Source organism: Vanessa atalanta, chromosome 1, assembly GCF_905147765.1.
Source record: "Vanessa atalanta chromosome 1, ilVanAtal1.2, whole genome shotgun sequence".
NCBI lineage: Eukaryota > Metazoa > Arthropoda > Insecta > Lepidoptera > Nymphalidae > Vanessa > Vanessa atalanta.
Genome location: NC_061871.1, coordinates 4,070,229 through 4,089,794, shown reverse-complemented (window position 1 = coordinate 4,089,794; position 19,566 = coordinate 4,070,229). Strand labels below are relative to the sequence as shown.

The 19,566-nt window shown below is 31.3% G+C and overlaps 2 protein-coding genes across 4 annotated transcripts; one reads left to right on the top strand and one right to left on the bottom strand.

Moving 5' to 3' along the window:
• Positions 1–1,912: 1,912 nt before the first annotated feature.
• On the top strand, positions 1,913–9,557 carry LOC125074442 (protein rolling stone-like). 2 transcript variants are annotated; one of them, XM_047685865.1, is made up of 5 exons: positions 1,913–2,671; positions 4,270–4,380; positions 5,063–5,258; positions 6,582–6,828; positions 8,799–9,557. In XM_047685865.1, exons 1-4 carry the CDS (start codon positions 2,377–2,379, stop codon positions 6,799–6,801), a joined length of 822 nt encoding a protein of 273 aa, XP_047541821.1. In that variant the 5' UTR covers positions 1,913–2,376; the 3' UTR covers positions 6,802–6,828; positions 8,799–9,557. The 2 variants fall into 2 exon arrangements, with proteins under 2 accessions (XP_047541821.1, XP_047541787.1); XM_047685831.1 differs by having other exon boundaries at positions 6,582–9,251.
• A 22-nt stretch (positions 9,558–9,579) lies between these two features.
• Positions 9,580–18,901, bottom strand: LOC125074291 (zinc finger protein 554-like). 2 transcript variants are annotated; one of them, XM_047685622.1, is made up of 13 exons: positions 18,657–18,901; positions 18,101–18,507; positions 17,683–17,753; positions 16,617–16,731; positions 16,120–16,466; positions 15,790–16,022; positions 15,485–15,680; positions 15,167–15,350; positions 14,565–14,710; positions 14,043–14,216; positions 13,649–13,740; positions 13,132–13,216; positions 9,580–12,927 (listed from the first exon to the last, which is right to left on the bottom strand). In XM_047685622.1, exons 2-13 carry the CDS (start codon positions 18,456–18,458, stop codon positions 12,853–12,855), a joined length of 2,076 nt encoding a protein of 691 aa, XP_047541578.1. In that variant the 5' UTR covers positions 18,459–18,507; positions 18,657–18,901; the 3' UTR covers positions 9,580–12,852. The 2 variants fall into 2 exon arrangements, with proteins under 2 accessions (XP_047541578.1, XP_047541658.1); XM_047685702.1 differs by having other exon boundaries at positions 18,721–18,901.
• Between the last annotated feature and the right edge of the window lie 665 nt (positions 18,902–19,566).

The window sequence follows — 19,566 nt, the reverse complement described above, 5'->3', positions numbered from 1 at the left end:
TAAACTCATTTATACATTTTAAACTTAATCTGTTACCAATAAAGGTGGTTACATAAAACTTAAGATAAGGAAGAAAATTGTACAAAGGATAATACTTATTTCCTAATTGAAGACTATTGACTAAAAAATTAATAATTCAAAGACTAAATACATAATAAACTTAAAAATAAACTCTAATACAACTATCGACTAAGTTAAATAAAAATATGCTTACTACTAATAATGAAATATCATACTATTTATTTATTGCTCACAGTACGCAAAACAAGCTAAGAAACATCAATGACAAGACGAAGTATGAAGTATGCAAAGACCTTATCTATTCCAGCGATCTATTCCAGGAAAACTCTTATTAGAGCAACTATGACAACACCGGGAACATCGCGCTTAAATTACAAAAATATCATAATAAATTATACATACAAAAAATTGATTAAGAATAATTAATCATAATAATTAAAACATAAAACCACATCTATATAACATACGCATATAACGTTTAAATTCCAATTTGACTGCGAAGGTACCACTCACTCATCATATATTTTACCGCCAAGCAACAACACTTTGTATTGTTGTCTTCCGGTTTGAAGGTTAAATGAGTCCTGTCTAAATACAGACATTATAACTTAGTTCCTAAGGTTGGTATCGCATTGGAGATGTAAGAAATCCTTAAAATTTCTTACGTCGCCAATGTCTATGGGCGTTGGTGACCACTTGCTATCAGGTGACTTATTGGCAGGCTTGCCTACCTACTTCGTAAAATAAAAATGTCTTTGATTAGTTTATTTGATAGTATATAGAAGGCTATTTATACCAAGAAGACAACAGTGATAATATACACAAAGTTTGTCGGCTTTTACAGTAAAAGATTTCTGTGTAATTAGGTCCACCAGAACTGCATTAAAAGAATTATTGAGAGCCGCAAACAGAATCACTCTTTAAGGTATGGTGACATTTAAGAATAGTCGTGTATATATTTATATGTCACGTATAAATTTTTTAATAATCTATTCGTAATAAGTAATACATTGTTCGTGTAGCGATAAGATTCTGTTTAAAGCAGAATCTTAACACTTTCGGAGCCGAGCACTTGATATGCCTTTCAACTAGAATACTTATAGGTACTAAATAAATTTACCAACTAATTATTTATTTATCATTTTTGGTAAAATTGGTTTTTAAGTAAGGTAAGGTAAAGGTGAACAGATTTTTCTGCGATTTAACTATTTTAACTTTAATTTAGTAAAATTATTTTTCTTAAATAAGTAGCTTTTCTTTTGTATATTTTTATGTAGATAAATATTATTAACACACACCAAATAATCCGCACGCCAAAATGTTATCGTATTAATTGTAAAACGATATTACCTAAGTAATTTTAATATTTGTAAAAGATTATATCCACTGATTTTGAACCAGCATTGGCCAAGGAACACTAACCAACTCGACATAAAACACTGTAGCACTGTAGTGCACAAGTGCGTGCACCAAAACAGGAATACTCTCTATCCTCATTCTCACATAATTATTGGATTATAACTTTTAGCAAATCCGACGCGATTGGAAAAGAAGTTCAGGTACGGGTAACATATTATATGACAACTTGGAAGTTGGGAGTCTACAGCTACTAAGGTTTTTTTGACAAAAAACCCCAATATCTAGTATCACTTTTATAAATTGACAAATAAAACGTTTAACCATTATTTGAAATTTAATAATCTGGGTATACCCAATTAGGGTAAAAACTGTGTCCCATCCATTATTAATGCCTATCCAAAATTGGGTAGCAATTATTGACTAACAATGTTACGGCATGTATTTCTTGACATTGAGACATAAAAACCTGTTTGAATCTGCAAAACAGCTGATGGTATTACATAAAGCAGGACAGTTTACGCAAGTACACCGTTGAGTGCGGCTGCGGCGCTGCGCCGCGCAGTAAGCGACTACATCGCTCGTACACTGACGACCGTTCTCACCTTTATTTTAAATATAAGCATAGTATCCAATCAACTGTTCATGGTAGCTTAACAAAACAGAACTATGGAGTTTATCAACATCACTAATGTATTATTCATGTGACTCGATTCAACATCATATTAGCGAAACAACAGTCGACGAAGAAATATTATTAGTGTATTATATTGTTTGAGACAGAGTAGTCTAAATAACCGTTTATACTCGTGATAATGATACTTTATCGATAACGAATATCTTCATTTCTCGACGACATCTCACTTTTAGCGGTGAGTGTTGCGAAATTGTTATCAACTTGTGCTCTATACTTTAAAGTTTTAAATTTAGTGTATAGAGTATTAAGAAAACGAGAAATGCATAAAAGTGAAGTGAAAAGCAAGTGAGTTATAGTGAAAAATGGTGAAAAGAATTGGTAATAAATTTACGCTATCCGATTTATGGGTAACTTCAAATGAAAAGCTGAGCGACTTTTACTTGACGTCATGGCAACGGGGAGATTCAGCAGTACCGATGTTGCTGGTGCGGTTGTTTTTGAGCATGGTCACTGTGGGAATCTTAGTATGGTCACTGATTTCTGGAGCTAGTCCCTATTGGTTAATATACCTTACAAACTGGGGCCTACTTTTAGTAACATCATTGACTCTTAGTAGTCTATTGGTGTCATGTCTTGCAGTTGGCAATAAATTACCTGGTAAGTAGTTTTGATCCTTTTTATATCAATTATATTTTTTATACGTTTATTTAACGAAATTTTACTTATCTTATTTCAATGAAGACTATAAATAAATTAACATTGTATTATATAGCTTTGTGTATTTTATTATACACGTTGTATTTTTTAAAGGTAGGTAATTATTATTAAATTACAATATTATACAGATTTTATCGCAGAAAATAAATTTGCTGACGTAGATAAAATTATACATAATGTTTGAACGGTCGTAATTACTAAACGCGACACGCAAACGACTATAAAAAAATACAAATATTTTTAAATTATGAAAATGTTATTTATATTTTTTCCATTTCAACGCAATAATTAATAACAACCATTGTTCTTAAAAAACCCTGCTACAAGTTGTGAGAATTTATCAAAGTCTATAACTGGTTAATTGATTATTATAAAAACCCATGTCGTTTCTGGGTAGCGAGGCAAATTCCTAATCTTAAAATATAATATACAATAAAGACAATATAAAGGAAATAGATAACTGTACAACCTTGAAATAGATAGATACAAATTTAATCCTATTTAACACCAACCAAATACTTGTTTTTAATTATTATCATAATAAACCAAGTATTGTTCTTCGTATCCAAAACTTAAAATAATTGCCCAATAAAATAGTAAATAAAAACAAGGAAAGATTAGTCAAGTACTAAAGACGAAATTTTACTAGTCTCAAGGAAACAAATCAGCTTTAAAGAATATTTTTATCATATCGCTTATTGCTTATTTTCATATTTTATAAAATAATTCTAATATAATCACTTCCGCTTATAGAAAGACTCATACGGTAACAAATATTAAATATTAATTACACGATAATTCCTCGCAAACGAAGTAATGTCCCTTTTGCCTGAAATTACACTGACCCACTCACGATTCCAACCGAAACTATTCAAAGCATTGTTGTTTGACTTTAGAATAACTCAAATCCTGCCACCGATAAAATATAAAATTAAACTTTAATTCTGACTTGTACATAATTATAAAAACTTCCTTATAACTTTCGGACGTCGAACAAGACTAAATATTTCTTATAGTGGCAAGTTGACCGCAATGGGATATCCATTCAGTTTCGAAACAACATTTACATTTCACTGAATGCACGCAACTTATATCCCCGACACCCAGCGATGAACGTTTTATGTATTGCAAACACTTTTGTTGACGTTTCTTTCACGCGTACTCGTACCGGCATCACCTATGCAATGACGCCACGGATTGCCGTCATAAGTTGGCCGGTAGTTGGCCCACATGCCTCGTGCTATGACATAACATTACTACTACGGTTTATTGTTAGTCATTGGATACGTTGAAAGTAATAGTATTCTTTGACCATTCACTTACTTATATAAGGAATCGTGTCATTGAATTATTTTATACAGAGTGTTATTTTTATGATTAAATATTCATTTTATTAAATGTTTTACACAAGTTTTTTATAATGTACAAATAATAAAAAATTCTCATTAAAAACTATAATATTTTTCGTCATTATCAAACTGCTAATTAATTCTTTAAGCTACTAGTTTCAGTATAAAAAAAATATCTTCTGTTTTCAGATGGAGGCAACTTGCCGTGGTACGTGAGCTTATACTGGCTCCTTTACAACATCACTGTTTCCATAGCTATAATGATAACCGCTCTCTATTGGATTCTACTGTTTAGTCCAGGTGGGTATAATATAAAAATAAAAGGTTTCTCACAAACGTCTGTGCATAACCTGTCTGGTCTATTAACGATCTTGTAGCGCATGGCTCTATATATAATATAACACTTAAACTCCTTAATACTACACAAAATACATTCACATCAATATAATGTAAATACACAATAAAACAGATAATATCGATACAATTGAAATTAATGATTATTAACATAAAAACGATAAATAAAGATAAACTTATAAAACCTTTTTTCTGCCAATGAATTCAATACATTCTTTTTGCGGATATTGTTTTTGGTATCTTTTAACATTTGCTTTCATTTTGCCTAATAAAAATTTAAATCTTATGTAAAAAAAAATGATAAACCCAGAGAACAAATAACATGACGCAAAATTTATTATAACGACGACAGAAAACGATGCTTTATAATCTTTCCAGCTTAAAATACGGAAACATTATCCTTAAACCCATATATAAATTTATCTCATCTTTAATTTGGAGTAATACTTGATACTCACCTTATTCACTTTTAATTAATTTCTAACTCGTCCTAATCCTAACGCATGTTTCTTTTAAGTGTTCTAGCGATAAGAATGATTGAATGACTATTATTATTCTCTCATTATGAAGTTGTTGATTACATTTATAAACTTAAGGATACGAATTCATAATGATAAAAATATTTCAGAAATTAAAGCGGAACAAACTCCTGCTCAATTCTGGTTGGACGTGGCGACCCACGGATTCAATTCTTGTGTGGCCTTTGTTGAAGTTATTCTGTCACGTACTCCGCTCCACTTTGTGCACATCTACCAACCCCTTGGCATAGGGTTGTGGTATGCTATGTTCTCGGCCATTTACTATTTAGCCGGAGGTACAGACAGGTTTGTACGATTTGATATGATTAAGTATACCATAAATAACCGCTGTATTAGTATCGACTTATAGAGCTCAGATTATAAAACAAAAGGTATTATCTGACTTTTTAAGCTTACCAATAATTTTAATATAGCATCAGTAATATAATAATAATACAAGTATTAGATAAAATTTAACCGTAATAAACCTCTTGTGTAGTGCTTGATAATCATGTTTTGCGATGTTCGGCTCATACCGAACATTCCGTTAATTTCTACCGGATCCCGCTTAATCGGTAAAACCCAAATTTGGCCCAGCGTTATAACGTAGTCGTATTTTAAGTACATGCGTCAAAAGCTGCATATTATTATAAATTTAAATCAATAAACATAATATTAAGTTTGGCTTTTCGATATTATATAATTAGTCTGAGCGGATGTTGGTGAATATTATCACCAACAAGATTGGTGTATTGGTAGGATCACTTTTTATTCGTGTTTATTTACGTAACACTTAGTTTAGTATATTGAGTACATATATTTCTAATGTTGAATGGATTGCATAATAATAATTATATATTACCTACAATAATTATAAAATAAAAGATTAACCCTTTATACTAGTTAAGAATAGAATAATAATTACATTTAAAGTGTTTTAGTGGCAAATCAATCCAGGAGCATTCCTTTGAAAGTTTGGCGTTAGGCAGGTTGGGCAGTGATAGGTATAGCCTTCTGAATCCTGAACGCCGACCAGAAAGAAATGCAACTAATGATTGTGATGACTTAACACTTTTATCAAATAAGTAAATATTAAATAATTTGCTTAAAATTGCAACCCACGATTACTACATATGTGTGTAATATATTACACATATTTACAAACGTTTTGCAAATAAACACTTATACACTTTGCAGTATACAAATACAGATATATAATCAGTAGACAGTTATCCACAGGCTTATCTGACGTTGTTATCGACGATATCAACTCTCACATATGTACATTAATGTGTAAAAATCGCTGATTTAACAAAAAAAAACTATTGTTAGAAGAAGTAACGACTTAGTTGATTTTAATGCCTTGCTTATAATGGTGGTTCCGCTGTTCTGGTTTTAGATCGAGACAATACAAACTATATTAGGTTTTTTTATTAAATACACTCAGCATACCGAAATACAAAACAAACACTCGTGTACTATAATATATACTACCTGTAACCAGTATTTCTTAAAATTTTCCGTCGTGAACAAAACCGGCCAGGAACAACTAATTAGACATTAAAACAGATAATGTATAAAATTATAATAAAAATTAAGTTAATAACATTCAATTTTTTTTCTTTCTAGCATTGGTAACCCTTTCATCTACGAGGTTTTGGATTGGAGGCAATCAGACCGTGCTGGGGTGATAGTCGCAATATCAGCGGCTAGCCTTATTATGCTATACACAGCATTATGGGGTCTAAGTATATGCCGAGATAAGTTGTCTACATTACTCATTCGGACTACGAGCCTGAGTCTCCCTCTGACGCCTCCCGATAGGCACACGGCAACTGGGATAGTATGACATTACGAATATAATTGTTAAGAATAGGTACTTAAATATTTTCAATCAAATATATTGGAAAATACAAATCCTGAAACATTCCAGAGGATATTTTGAAGTCCTATTGATTCTTTTCAAAAGATCGCTACCTTATGTTTCAATTATAGTCAAATTAATGGACAATGCATTTTTTATGACATAAACAGTTACTCAATGCTGCTCTTTAAACAATAACGTCAAAATAGAGTGCAGGGTTTTTATAATATTAAAATAGACTTGTGATTCGTATTTCTTATTTCAAGCCAGTTTTATGAAAATATCCGAGCAGACCTATTCTGTAAGAGCAAACTCGAAACTCGCAGTACACAATCATAAAATGTCAGAAAGTTATATGCGACGTTGACTAAAATAGATATAACTTATAACACTAAAATGATCTTCTTAAAATCATCAAAATCACCATAAGTAAGTTAGATACAAAGTGAATTCAGAATAGGTCTGTTACACTGAGTGTATCTCGTGGCTCCGTTTCTTTATGATAACAAGATAAAAGTATAAAAAGAGCAGATTTTTACGCAAATAATATTCAATTTGTCCATAGTTAGTTCATATTACAAATTTGTTCGCATTTTTATTGTATTAATAATAACATTAATTACGGAGCTACATTATAAGACTGAAGTTTAAAAGACTGACTCAGGGCATCAAAAACACTACTGTCATGAGTCGTCAACATCAATATCCGCCTGCCCTTTTAAATGACATATAAGATTCGAAATTTACATTTACATTAGCCTTGAGCAAGAATTGTACATATTTCACAACTTATCTCGTACTTAATTACATGGCATATTTCTTATTATAACTTTTAATGATCATTAATGAGACATTTTTTATGTTATAGGTATGTATTGTACCTAAACTTTATAGTAACACTAATTCTAAACTCAAAGAGTCTATCTATTGAGGAAATTCCCAGCCACAGAGGTAATAAATCGTATAATTAATCTTCCCGCCCAATATTTGATCAAAACACAAATAAGATATAAACGAACAAAATAATTATTTAACATTAAATTAGAATGTACAAAAGCAGCCTATGTCATGGTTTGTTCTCGTTATTAATCTAAAAAAGGCCATGATATGGACGGTCATTCACGTCACAAAGGACAGAATCGGACCTATTAAATGAAAAGAAAGAAAGACAGATAACCTTTTATTTTAATTTATAGTAAGACAACAAATTTGTAGGTTTTAAAATTATTGTTTAAGTACTATTTTTAGTATAAAATGTTATCTAGATAAGCATTTCTGTATTGATTGTCGTCCTATTTCGGATTTTATGCCTACTTACTACTATATCGACGACGGCGATCATCATTCTTATAGAAGATAATCGGAATAATGTAACTTAAGCAACACTCTAGGTATCTGTCGTAAACCTCTTCGTATTCATTTCGGTTCGTGACGAAAATAGCACGTAGAAATACAATCGAAACTTGATTTTATTAATTTTAATCGATGTTAACTATTAATCAATGTAGGTAAAATTTAACATCGTTACCAACATAATTATTTACTCGAAGTAATTTTATAGTACATTAGTTACATTATATTTAGTAATTTACAAGTTACACGTTTTCATTTATGAATCATAAATCTCAGTTTGTTGCCTTTATGATGTAAATACAAAAACATTCCATCACTACTTATAGGCAAAATAATTATATGATAATGATAGTAACTTTTTCTATAAAACTACCGGTGTCGATTTTGTTGTTCACATTCTCTCATTTAAAACTTATTTAGAATATTATAAATATGTTTAGAAAAGTGTTACCTGCTTATCTAGCGAAATTTGTATGAACGCTTGAGGCAGTGGGCTAATAACGTTGGGCAAAAGACTGATGACCATTGGATCAGAGAAGTCCTAAATTGAAGACCGTGGATCTGCAAAAACAGCACGCAGAGCCCTGAACCTATGACCTCAAAAAAGAAGAGGTCTCGGTTGGTTGCAGAAGAGAGAGCTGGGAGTTTAGGAGCACCTTGGAGACGACTATCCAGAACTGGACTGCGGTTGACCATGAGAAGAAATATAAGACCACTTTGTCCTGAGTGTGTTTAAGCCTGGCAAGTCATTAGTGACTTTATTTTTGTCAATTTAGTTCATTTATAGATTGTGTAAAACAGAATCGACGTTATTATATATTATTATAGCCGAACCTTTGTTCGATTTTCATCACATGAAAATTTGATATAAGGTAAAAACTTATTGAAACCCCTGTATATATTATTGTATACATTTCAAGTTTCCCTATGTAAATATTTAGGTTTTTATTTTGTGATAATAGCATTGAGTTGTTTCTTTTTTATTATATTATAAATCAATATTATATTTTCTTCGAAAAAATTATGTTAAAGCAATAAAACACATTTTTATTCAAAACATTTATTTCCTATAATATAGCAAAATCTGAATAAACACGAAGCAACCAATTATAATATAATTAATAACAAAACTAAATATGATATGTGATTAATTTAAGATTGACTTAGCGCGTCTGTTCTGTGCAAAAATGTGATTACATTATCCAAATTACAAAAACAAATATACAGCAACAACTAAAATAAAACTTATTTATAAATTAATATAATTTAGAATTTCATTTATAGCTCCTTATTTGATGTATTTATTTGGTTTATTATTATTTTAGTTCAGTTCAATCGAACACCAATCTTTTGCATGCACTTTCTGTAAATTTAAAAAACAAAAAAATTGTCTATGACCATTGCATAACCCTTGACTACTTAAAAAAAATACAAATCAGTCGATTTTTCGTATTCGAATGTTTTATTAACAACAAGTAAGGAGCTGCAGACATAACTTGAGATAATAATAAATTTTAACAAAAAGTTGATTTTGGACAACAGTCTCAAAAAATAAGCATCTCACCATATGTTTGTATATCCAAAAATATAATTTCTTATTTACAATATAATTTTAAACTAAATTTTCGTCTATATAATAAAACTTATTCTAGCAGGCGTTACTTGGCTCGTTCCTTGGATGTGTTTTTGACTAAAGCTGAACATGACAAACCTACGCATACGTTAAGGCTTTTACAACCTAAAGCCAGTATTTAATATAAAGGAGTCGAGCAAAAATGCATAGAACACTTAACACAGAGGAGTTCTCTGCTTCATTAACAATAAATATAACATTCATTTGTTAAAATTAAATAATTTATGTGACTGGCGAATGTGTAGTGCTTAATCCGCAATAGAAAAAACTGTTTTGTCGTAACGTTCTCTTAAATAAACTACTAAAAGACAATATAAGACATTAAGAGATTATACAGAGTTTTTAAAGTAACTTTAACTTTTTAGATATATATAGGACATAGGTTATAGGTTTATAATTATATCAAAATACTCAATAATTACGATTATATGTTTTGTGCAGTTTGGAGCCTTGACAATTGACAAATACTTAGATAATATATGTATGAAAATCATGATATATGATTGCAATTTGCAATCCATCAAAATATTCAACGAACAGAAATGAAAACAATTAAAATAATTTTGACAAATGTTTCGTTATACTCACTGGACTGGACCGTTTTTCGCCCGACTCCTTTTATATATGTATATTTTTGTTTAGTGTATATGCATTAACGGCAATTTAAGAATTTGTTATACACAAAATTGATTTTGTTAAATTTAATTTTTAGTTTAAAAATGTATAATACACTCGTAGAGTTATAACGACGTTTACAGAGTCATTTTATGCATACCATAAGTCCTGTGATACTTACTATATGTGTAATTTATACAAAGTTTATTTGTGTATCTGCTTACCCTGTGCACGTGAAAGCAATATTTTTTTTTTAACTACCAATGTCAGCAGTGCATGTCAGTACCCCGAATGTACACAACACCAATTTTAATTATTTTTGTGATATTGCCAATATGACCCCTTTTGTTATGAAACAAAAAAAAAAGCTATAATGTAATCATATAAAACCTGCAAAGAGATAAACCTTTTTTACAGTACAAAATTTTTATCAAATGTAACATAAAGATCGTTGCACCAATTTACTCCCATCGCGCCTAAAACTTTCACTTAAATATTAATCTAAAAAATATATAAAAATACATATTTTAATTTGCTCTCTCGTAAAAAGGAATCAGTGTTGCGTACTTCCAGCGTACTGTGATTTCAAATAGTTGTACTAAAAAAAAAACACTAGATTGTCATGTCAGGTAAAACTATCCAAACTGTTAACAATCACCTTAACCTACGAACCTAACCTAAAAACTTACCTTAGTAACATATTGTACATTATGCATATCAAAAATCGTTATCACAAACATTACAAAATTATGCTATTATAGAAATATACATAAAGATTAATTTAGAAGGCATGTAGAGATCAAGTACTCTCATCGTCCTCGAGCAAGTGTGATATTATTAACTTACATAATATTAGCAGTCGAAAGTAAACATAACACGTTAAGACGATATATTTTAATATATCAAGTAAATGGAAAACAGTATTTTCCTTTCAATATGTAAATATTAAACATTTTTTTTTTATCAATAACTTATTTTATTTGACGATCAAAAATTGAGACAATCAAATTTTAAAAATGGCCTAAAATCATCAACAAAAACAAATTTATTGCACCCTATATATCATTATTAATTAATTTCGTATATGCACAGATATTTGTACCGTAGGTTCGTATATTTTTCACGTATCAACTTATTGCATTACAAATTAAATTTTCCCAGACTTAGTAATATAACTAATCACTATAAAATAGTTCTAATAATATCAAAAAATTAATAGTTGTATAGCATGTTTGCAAATGTTTTTAACAATTGCATAAATATTATACAAGACATTTTTATATGCAGAATTAATGCCGTAAAATCTTGCCTAAGATTTAAGTAATAATCGTTAACTCTATATAATTATTATAGTCGGTTTATGAACGCGATCATACCGCTATTATTTTCTTATCTGTGGTCGTCACGAGCTGACACACAGTCGGGACAAAATACCAAAAAAGACAATTCATTGATGGCAAGGCAAAGGCAATCGAATGAACGCGTTCATGACCCGATCACACTTCATATACAATCATTAAATTAAAAACAGTGTGATGTTAAATTGTCAAACATTCAAACGAATATCACTCAAAAACATATTTTCGTTAAAAATATAACCCGGAGGCAAATATTGTTTAGTATTTAGAAGATATCTAGTATACGACTATAGGTTATTATTTTATTGTGATATTAAAGAGATATTCGAACGAAAGTTTATCATATACTAGTGAATAGGAAAACAATGCTGCGTCTTGTTCTTTCGAATGTAAGATCAATGATGGTAAAAAGAGAAAAGTACACTTACTTATCTCTTTTAATCATGTTAAACTGCTATAAGTAGGGCCGGACTATAAATACATATTTAGAAAGTTCAATACGGAACCTTGGACTTGGACCTTTAAATAAATGATTTAAAGTAACTTCTAAGCATCATCAAGTTATATTAATTAGTTCATTTATATCGTATGAAAAATCCTTAATGCTCGTTAAAGTATAATTTGAAGGTTTAGAAAACTCGTATAAACTAAATTAAACATTACTTGTAACTTAAAATGGTATTTCAGTCGTGAACACGTTTTATACTGTGTTCTCATTGATATCGAAGATTTCTGAGTTATATATGTAATCGATTACATCTTATATCTATCATTTTTTTCTAAAAATCAGTGGCGAATTTACCACTAGGCCAAGCATACAAGATAGAGTAAACCAATATTTCAAAAAAAAAAATTGTGATTGTGATTGATAAAATGTGTGACACTTCAAAGTGCACTACAGAAAAAACTTAATACCTAAAAATAAGTTTTTTACCAAGATTCTTATTTTTCTCCTGTTTTATTTTTCTAGAAGAAATAATAGTGGTCTAACTCTATAAAATATGTAAACCCACCACGGCTAGGAGTGATATAACATGTAATGAATCATTGTCGCTGAAAGCTTCTTTAGATAGACAACTATGCAAGTTCCTCACCGCTAAGCAGAAACACTCTAAAGGAAGACTCGTCGACCGCATCCGTGTACAGTTCCTCCTGAAAGATAATAATTTCAATTTTATTTTACACTTATTGAATAAGCAGCAATAATTACGGACTGGATAAATATAATATAACACAAGAACAAAAATTTAAATCGCAATATTCAAATATAGAGTAGCACTTACAGTATGTAAAAAAATGTGCATATTAGATAAACGTCAAACGTGTAAATGTTATTATTAGTTTTAACGCCGGTACCTGGTCGAGGTGCACGGAGGGCGCGTCCAGCAGCAGCTCGGCGTCCAGCGCGCCCGCGTCGGCGCGCACGCAGCCCGCCATCGGCCTGCGGACACGCGCGTTCAGACATTACACGCTTCATATAAAGCCACAGGTCCTGTGGGTCTGGCTTCAAAACCCAGGTCGGGTCGATAAAATGTTATTGGATTTTTCTGTCGAAAAATTTTCAGTAACAGCCCAAAGTCTGGAAGTTGGAATTGTGCACACTCACGTGCCTCGTGAGTTCAGCGCCCGAACTCTTAGCGGTCGTGTCGGATTCTCATAATGCGATAGGACGACCTAGCGGATTATGAGAGAACACCTGAGTTTGCAATTCACGATTTATAAAAGAGTTTATTTCAATAGAGCTATATGAGTTCTTGTCGTTTATTTTCGATGGCGGCTGCTTTTCGAAACGGTGGTAGAGTTGAAATATCGACAAGATATTGACACGAACTATGTTTTAAAGTATTTATTTTTAACATTAACTGATACTCACTCGCTGTCCTCGTTGTGCAAAACGTTCCCGTGGAGAAACAGGTCACTCCTTACTGTGTATATGTTACTTTCGGATCCTTCTGATTGCTCAACCTGTGAACAGATTAAACAGAGAGTTTGTTCAATTAATTTTATGAGCGAAATTGAATTTAATATTTATGAAATACATGTCTGTACTATCCTCTTCTTTTATATTACCAAATTAGAATATACACATTACATTATTAAGTATTCATTAACGTACTTAGAAGTACAAACAATTCGATATTAATGAATACCGTACCAAGCATAGCTGGACACGGCCATACTAAGTAACGTTCTTGATATTACAATCACTGAGACACAAAGCATCAGACCACCGATACCATATAACCAAGAAATAAAGCAACACGCACGTGCACGTCCTCTTCGAGCACGTAGGCGTCCGCGTGCTGGTAGTGCTCGGCGCGCGACAGCGGCCACGTGCAGTGCGTGCGCGCCGAGTGGCCTTCCTCGCCCAGCGACTCCGCGATGCCGTCGCCCACCTCTACCTCGCCGGATTCGAGGGCGTTTGGTTCTAATAAACTGACCTGTGTAATAGGAAATGACTACAGTACTATCTTTGCATATTACATACCTACCTTTATATTTAACACATAATCATACATTGCGAAGAAAATATAACTGTTTACTGTTTTTGTTTTATCAGATACTAGTAATATAAATAAATATATATATATATATATATATAAATTCTGTGTGAGTCAAAACACCGCCTTTTACACCACTACTACTCTATTCACTCTTGTTAGTGTAATAAAAAACCCATAATGAATATCATAGATTATTTTAGATATTGGCCAATGACATCATTTCAATTCAATATCAAAGTGTGAATAACAATTTACAAATAAACTTTAAATACACTTTCAACTTACCATGAATAAATTATCTGAAGGTGCTTTTGGTAATTCTTGATTTTCAATCTTATTGAGGTTCTCAGGGGAATTGTTTTGTTCCTTCCTATGAATCTTCTTCATATGCATATACAGCGAACTCATATTTGTAAAGCTTTGCTCGCAATCTAGAAATTTTTTTACAAATATTTTATAATTTGTGAATTAAAACTCCTCTTTTTTTTAAATATATTTGTGTGTTACATTTATATTGAGATTAAACAAGATCATTTGCTATATAAATAACTGTAATAAATAATAACAATAAGTTTTATTATAAAACCGGCCCAGTGGCTGGTACACCTGAATTTTAACCAAACATTGTTGGTTCGAGCCCAACCAAGCAATATCGTTTTTATGTACTCATCGGCCTTCTTGTGTCGAATGTAATGCACCAAGCATGTTTATCCTCCAACTCACATTGGAGAAGTTTGGTAGAATAAGTTCCACATCTTCCTGTCAAAGGAGAAGAGATCCTTTTGCCCAGTGGTGGAATATTCACATTCACAGGCTTGTAGTAGTTAGAAAACATACGGAAAAGACAGATTCAACTGATCCCCACATCTAAGTGAGTGAGTGCGTACCTGCGTGCGGACAGGCGTGCAGGCGGCGCGCGTGCGGCGCGTGGTGGCGCGCGGCGTGGTCGCGCAGGTGCTCGCGGCGCAGGAAGGCGCGCCCGCACGTGGCGCACGCGTGCCGCCGCTCGCCCGTGTGGCGCCGCGCGTGCCGCATCAGCTTGCTGGCCGTGCGGAACGACCAGCCGCAGTTCTACACGTGAGCGTCCCTTTAGCACCACCTCATTCTCATATGTATGTCTTACTTCATTTGATCACTAGGTGTGTATCCACTGAATAACGAATTGAGAGAAAAATTTTCAGACATTCATGGAGAGTCGTATTTACCGGATAGCTGCACGGGTAGGGCTTGTCGCCGGTGTGAGCACGCGCGTGTTCGCGCAGACGGCAGGGCTGGCGGAACACGCGCGCGCAGCCCGGCCACGGACACGCGAGCACGGCGCGCCCCGTGCGCACGGCATGAGCACGTGCGTGCGCGCGCAAGCCCGACGCCCAGAAGAACCGTCGACTGCATTCCAAACATCTGAACACACGAGGATACCAGAAATTATAAAAAATATAAATTAAATTTGAGTTCACATGGAATTAATTGACTGACTTAATACCACAGATAATTAATAATTATTTTTTACCTATAAACCGCTTCTTCTATTGTATGCTCTTCGTTTAAATGTTTTGCAAGTTCTTCTCTAACATGAAATATCCTTCCACATGGCTCTTCTAGTCCATTTTCAAGATTCCTTTTAACGGGGCACTCTACTGTTGTCTGTCTCGGAGCTTTTGTGCTCTCTTTGTTGTGTGAATTTGTATGTTTTCTTAACTTCTGCTCACTCATGAATTCTTTATTACAATTTGGCATTTCACACTAAAACAATATTAGAGTATTTACAGTATTATTAATAAACAATATTAAGTTAGATAGCACGAAAAAAATTGAATTAAGTTGTGTGTAAACAAATTACCTTAAATCTTATCGGTGCAGTAGTTAACTGCTCCATGGAAATCTTTTGTATAGTGGTCATGGCTGGAAAATTATCAACATTACTCAGGTCATGATCTGAAGATGACATTGTTGATGCATTTTGTATAGTGACCACAGAATTGAAATCTTCACATGAAACGGCTTTAGAGAGATCATCAAAGGATGGCACACTGACTAAACTTGTTATTGAAGGTATAGAGGTATAATTTTCGTCTTGCACTGTTTGTGGATCTTGACGTAAAGAAGACACGGCAGCTAACGGGACCATTGTGCTGACAATGTCTGATTTCTGATCTAGATATAATCCTTCAAACTGGGACCCATCATCTGCAATTTAAATACAATATAATGCTTATATAGCTAATGTAAAAATGTAAAAATATAAAGATTATTAGCTTATATAGCTTATATATTAAGCAATTATTATAAATAATACATAAAGCTAATATTAAACAATAATTATTTTAAAATACTTACAATGTTCAATTATAATCTTCTGCGAGTCTTGAGTAAAATCTAAACACCATTTTTGTTTACTCTGATTTTCTAATTCTTTATTCTGCTGGAGATCGTTTTCAGATATAGGAATATTCTATAGAAATAGAAATGATTTATAAATTATAAAGTTAATACATATCATTGTTTTAACTATGCATAGAAACACATTAGGAAGAATATTGATGAAAAGCTGTCTCAAAAATGTCCCGTTCACATATATTCCCTTGTTAGTCAGTAAATATATATATTTACACTTAAAAACAATTTAATTTATAAATATATATACAGTCTATTCCAGCCGAAGTAGGAATAAAGATAAACAAACCTTAGATTTTGCTCAGTTATATTATGCACTACCAAAAATTTTTGATTAATATATCTTTATTTTTAATACAACACTTAACTATAAATATACACTTTAATTTTACTTCCAAAACTCCCATAACAGTTTCGTCAATACTGAATATCATAGAAAAATCAAGCTCTCGACCTATTATATTGCGTCAATTCACTGTCAAATATTGTTTATTTAGCTTTTGTCCTCTCGTGTTTGGAATAGACTATATGAATAATGACTACTAATAATATTTAAACCATTGGTGGCTTTATTTAAGCCCCACTCCCCAGTAATAGTACTGCCAAACAACAATACTAGCCAGCTTAATCACAGTCACAAGGAACATCTTCAATTTCATGATTACATTGAGAGTATTTGTGATTTATAAGTCTTATATGTACTGTGGTGTGAGGTTACCATTTACTATCAGGTGCCCAAATTTCTTATGGACCTGATCTACAGTAAATAGGGATATGTTGTACATATTTTGTATAAATACTAATACAGTTATGTCCCCTTTTTATTATACATATGTCCCCTATATCTTTGTCTTCATCTTAAAGCTACATTTTATAATACTTACTAGAATCTTAAAATACTGATTATAACAGTATAGTGATCATTATTATATGTATATAATTATCATTATTAAAAAAATATATATCATAATTTTTTTCATTATAATATTAGTATGTTTAATTGTTGTACCTGTCTGACTACTTCACCCATTAGCAATGACTCCACACTTATAGAAGTTTGATGTTGATTCTCCTCATTATCTAAATAAAAATACAAACAAACATATGTAATTGACAATACAAAACTAAATTATACAAATGACAGCCTACATTATAATATATATATATATATGATATAAATATATTCATTTTTACTTTTAATCTTCTTTATGAACATATATACATTTTTGCATCCAAAATATTTCATTGAATCACATACATTTTTATCTTGCTGGTAATACAATTAGCAGAAAGACATACATGCATATCAAAAAAATGTAATGCTATCTTTGTTTTTTTTTTAAATTATCTTACTATAAAGGATTTTCAATATTTATACACAGCCAAAACCAATGCAATTTAACATGAATATTATTCTTCATACTTACTACTAGGGCTGTTTTCAAAATATATCTTTGTTTCAACATTTGCTTGATTTTTAGAAGCAGTATCTAATTCAACTTTATTTACATTATTGTCTACTTTCAGCAAAGATTGCTTCATAGACACAAATGTTTTGTTGTTTTTACATCCTGTTATTTTTTCTATGTTGAAGTCATTATTTTTTTGATCATTTATAAAAGATGTGGTTAGAAGCGATCGAACTTCTGGAGATTCATATTTTGTAGTTTTATTTGAAGCTCTCACAGTTGATGTCTTATTTAATAAGTTAGACCTTTTGCGCAAAATATTAGGCTTTTGGAATTTTTTCTTGCTAGAATTTGTATTTTCGTGGGAAACAAACATGGTTTTCAAATTATATATTCCATTTGACACTCTTATCTTACGACCAAGCCTGAAAATAATAAAGCAAACTTAATTAAATGTAAATCAATTATTTTACATAAAAATATTGACATATAATCTAAACAACGTAAATATGGTTCAAATAAACATACAATATTGAAATCTTTATAAATAACAGAAAATTTTAACAACGATTACCTTTAATCACAATTGATCGGGACATGTAAAACTAATTTAAAGAGAGTATTAAAAAATACACTACCTATAACAAAATAATAAACCTATCCAACGACAACAAAAAATAGGTTAGATTTTTTGCATTTTATGTCTATTTACAAAGAGCACCGAATAATTAAACTAGAAACAACATATCTAAAAAACATTTCTTTTTATATATAAATGCACAAACATTATTTTATCCACAAAAAGCTCAAAGGAGAATATGAAAATACATGTATAAAGTATTACTGACAGTGACAGTTTCACAGTTTATGCAAGCAAAGAGTTTATATCTCATCATAAACTATTTATGATTATCTTATGTCACTGTCAATAAAAAGCTATATTAGAACTATGGAGTCGATGGTATTATTTTTCCATGTACACTTTAATGTTTGATATTAAATATAGCGTATACTAATACAGGGCCTGATGTAATCCTATTCTGCTTGTGGTAATCGAATACATCAAATTTTATAAATCTCGATAATTAACGAATACTTGATCAATGATTTTAGTTTTCTTTAAAATATTGCTTAGATAATGTGAATTATTTATTTATTTTTTACCTATAGCCTAGACCTTTTTATTATTATTAGACTTATAATGTTTTATTATTATAAAATTGAATATCCGGTCTCAAATAGAGTAGGGTGTAATTACTTTAGTATATCAAAGGCTATGGTGCTTTAAATTATATATTATCTCATGTTTATATTTTATGTATTTTTATAAAAATCATCGACGTTGTTGTAATATTCATAAGATAAATTTGTATTGAAGAACATAAATGTAATATATAACCAAAATTGAACTATGAGAAATTTAATCCATAAATTATATAAACATCGTGCGGAGTACGTTTTTATTTGTAGCAATTACAGTTTAT

Bases quoted from the DNA above. Each gene is read 5' to 3' on its own strand.
- LOC125074291 (XM_047685622.1), bottom strand. From the start codon at position 18,458: ATGTTTGTTTCCCACGAAAATACAAATTCTAGCAAGAAAAAATTCCAA. The intron at 16,732-17,682 runs GTACAACAATTA...CTATTTCTATAG, and splicing joins TGGGTGAAGTAGTCAGACAG to AATATTCCTATATCTGAAAA. The intron at 15,351-15,484 runs GTAAATACGACT...GCTCACGTGTAG, and splicing joins CCTACCCGTGCAGCTATCCG to AACTGCGGCTGGTCGTTCCG.
- LOC125074442 (XM_047685865.1), top strand. From the start codon at position 2,377: ATGGTGAAAAGAATTGGTAATAAATTTACGCTATCCGATTTATGGGTA. The intron at 4,381-5,062 runs GTGGGTATAATA...AAAATATTTCAG, and splicing joins GATTCTACTGTTTAGTCCAG to AAATTAAAGCGGAACAAACT. The intron at 5,259-6,581 runs GTTTGTACGATT...TTTTCTTTCTAG, and splicing joins TTAGCCGGAGGTACAGACAG to CATTGGTAACCCTTTCATCT.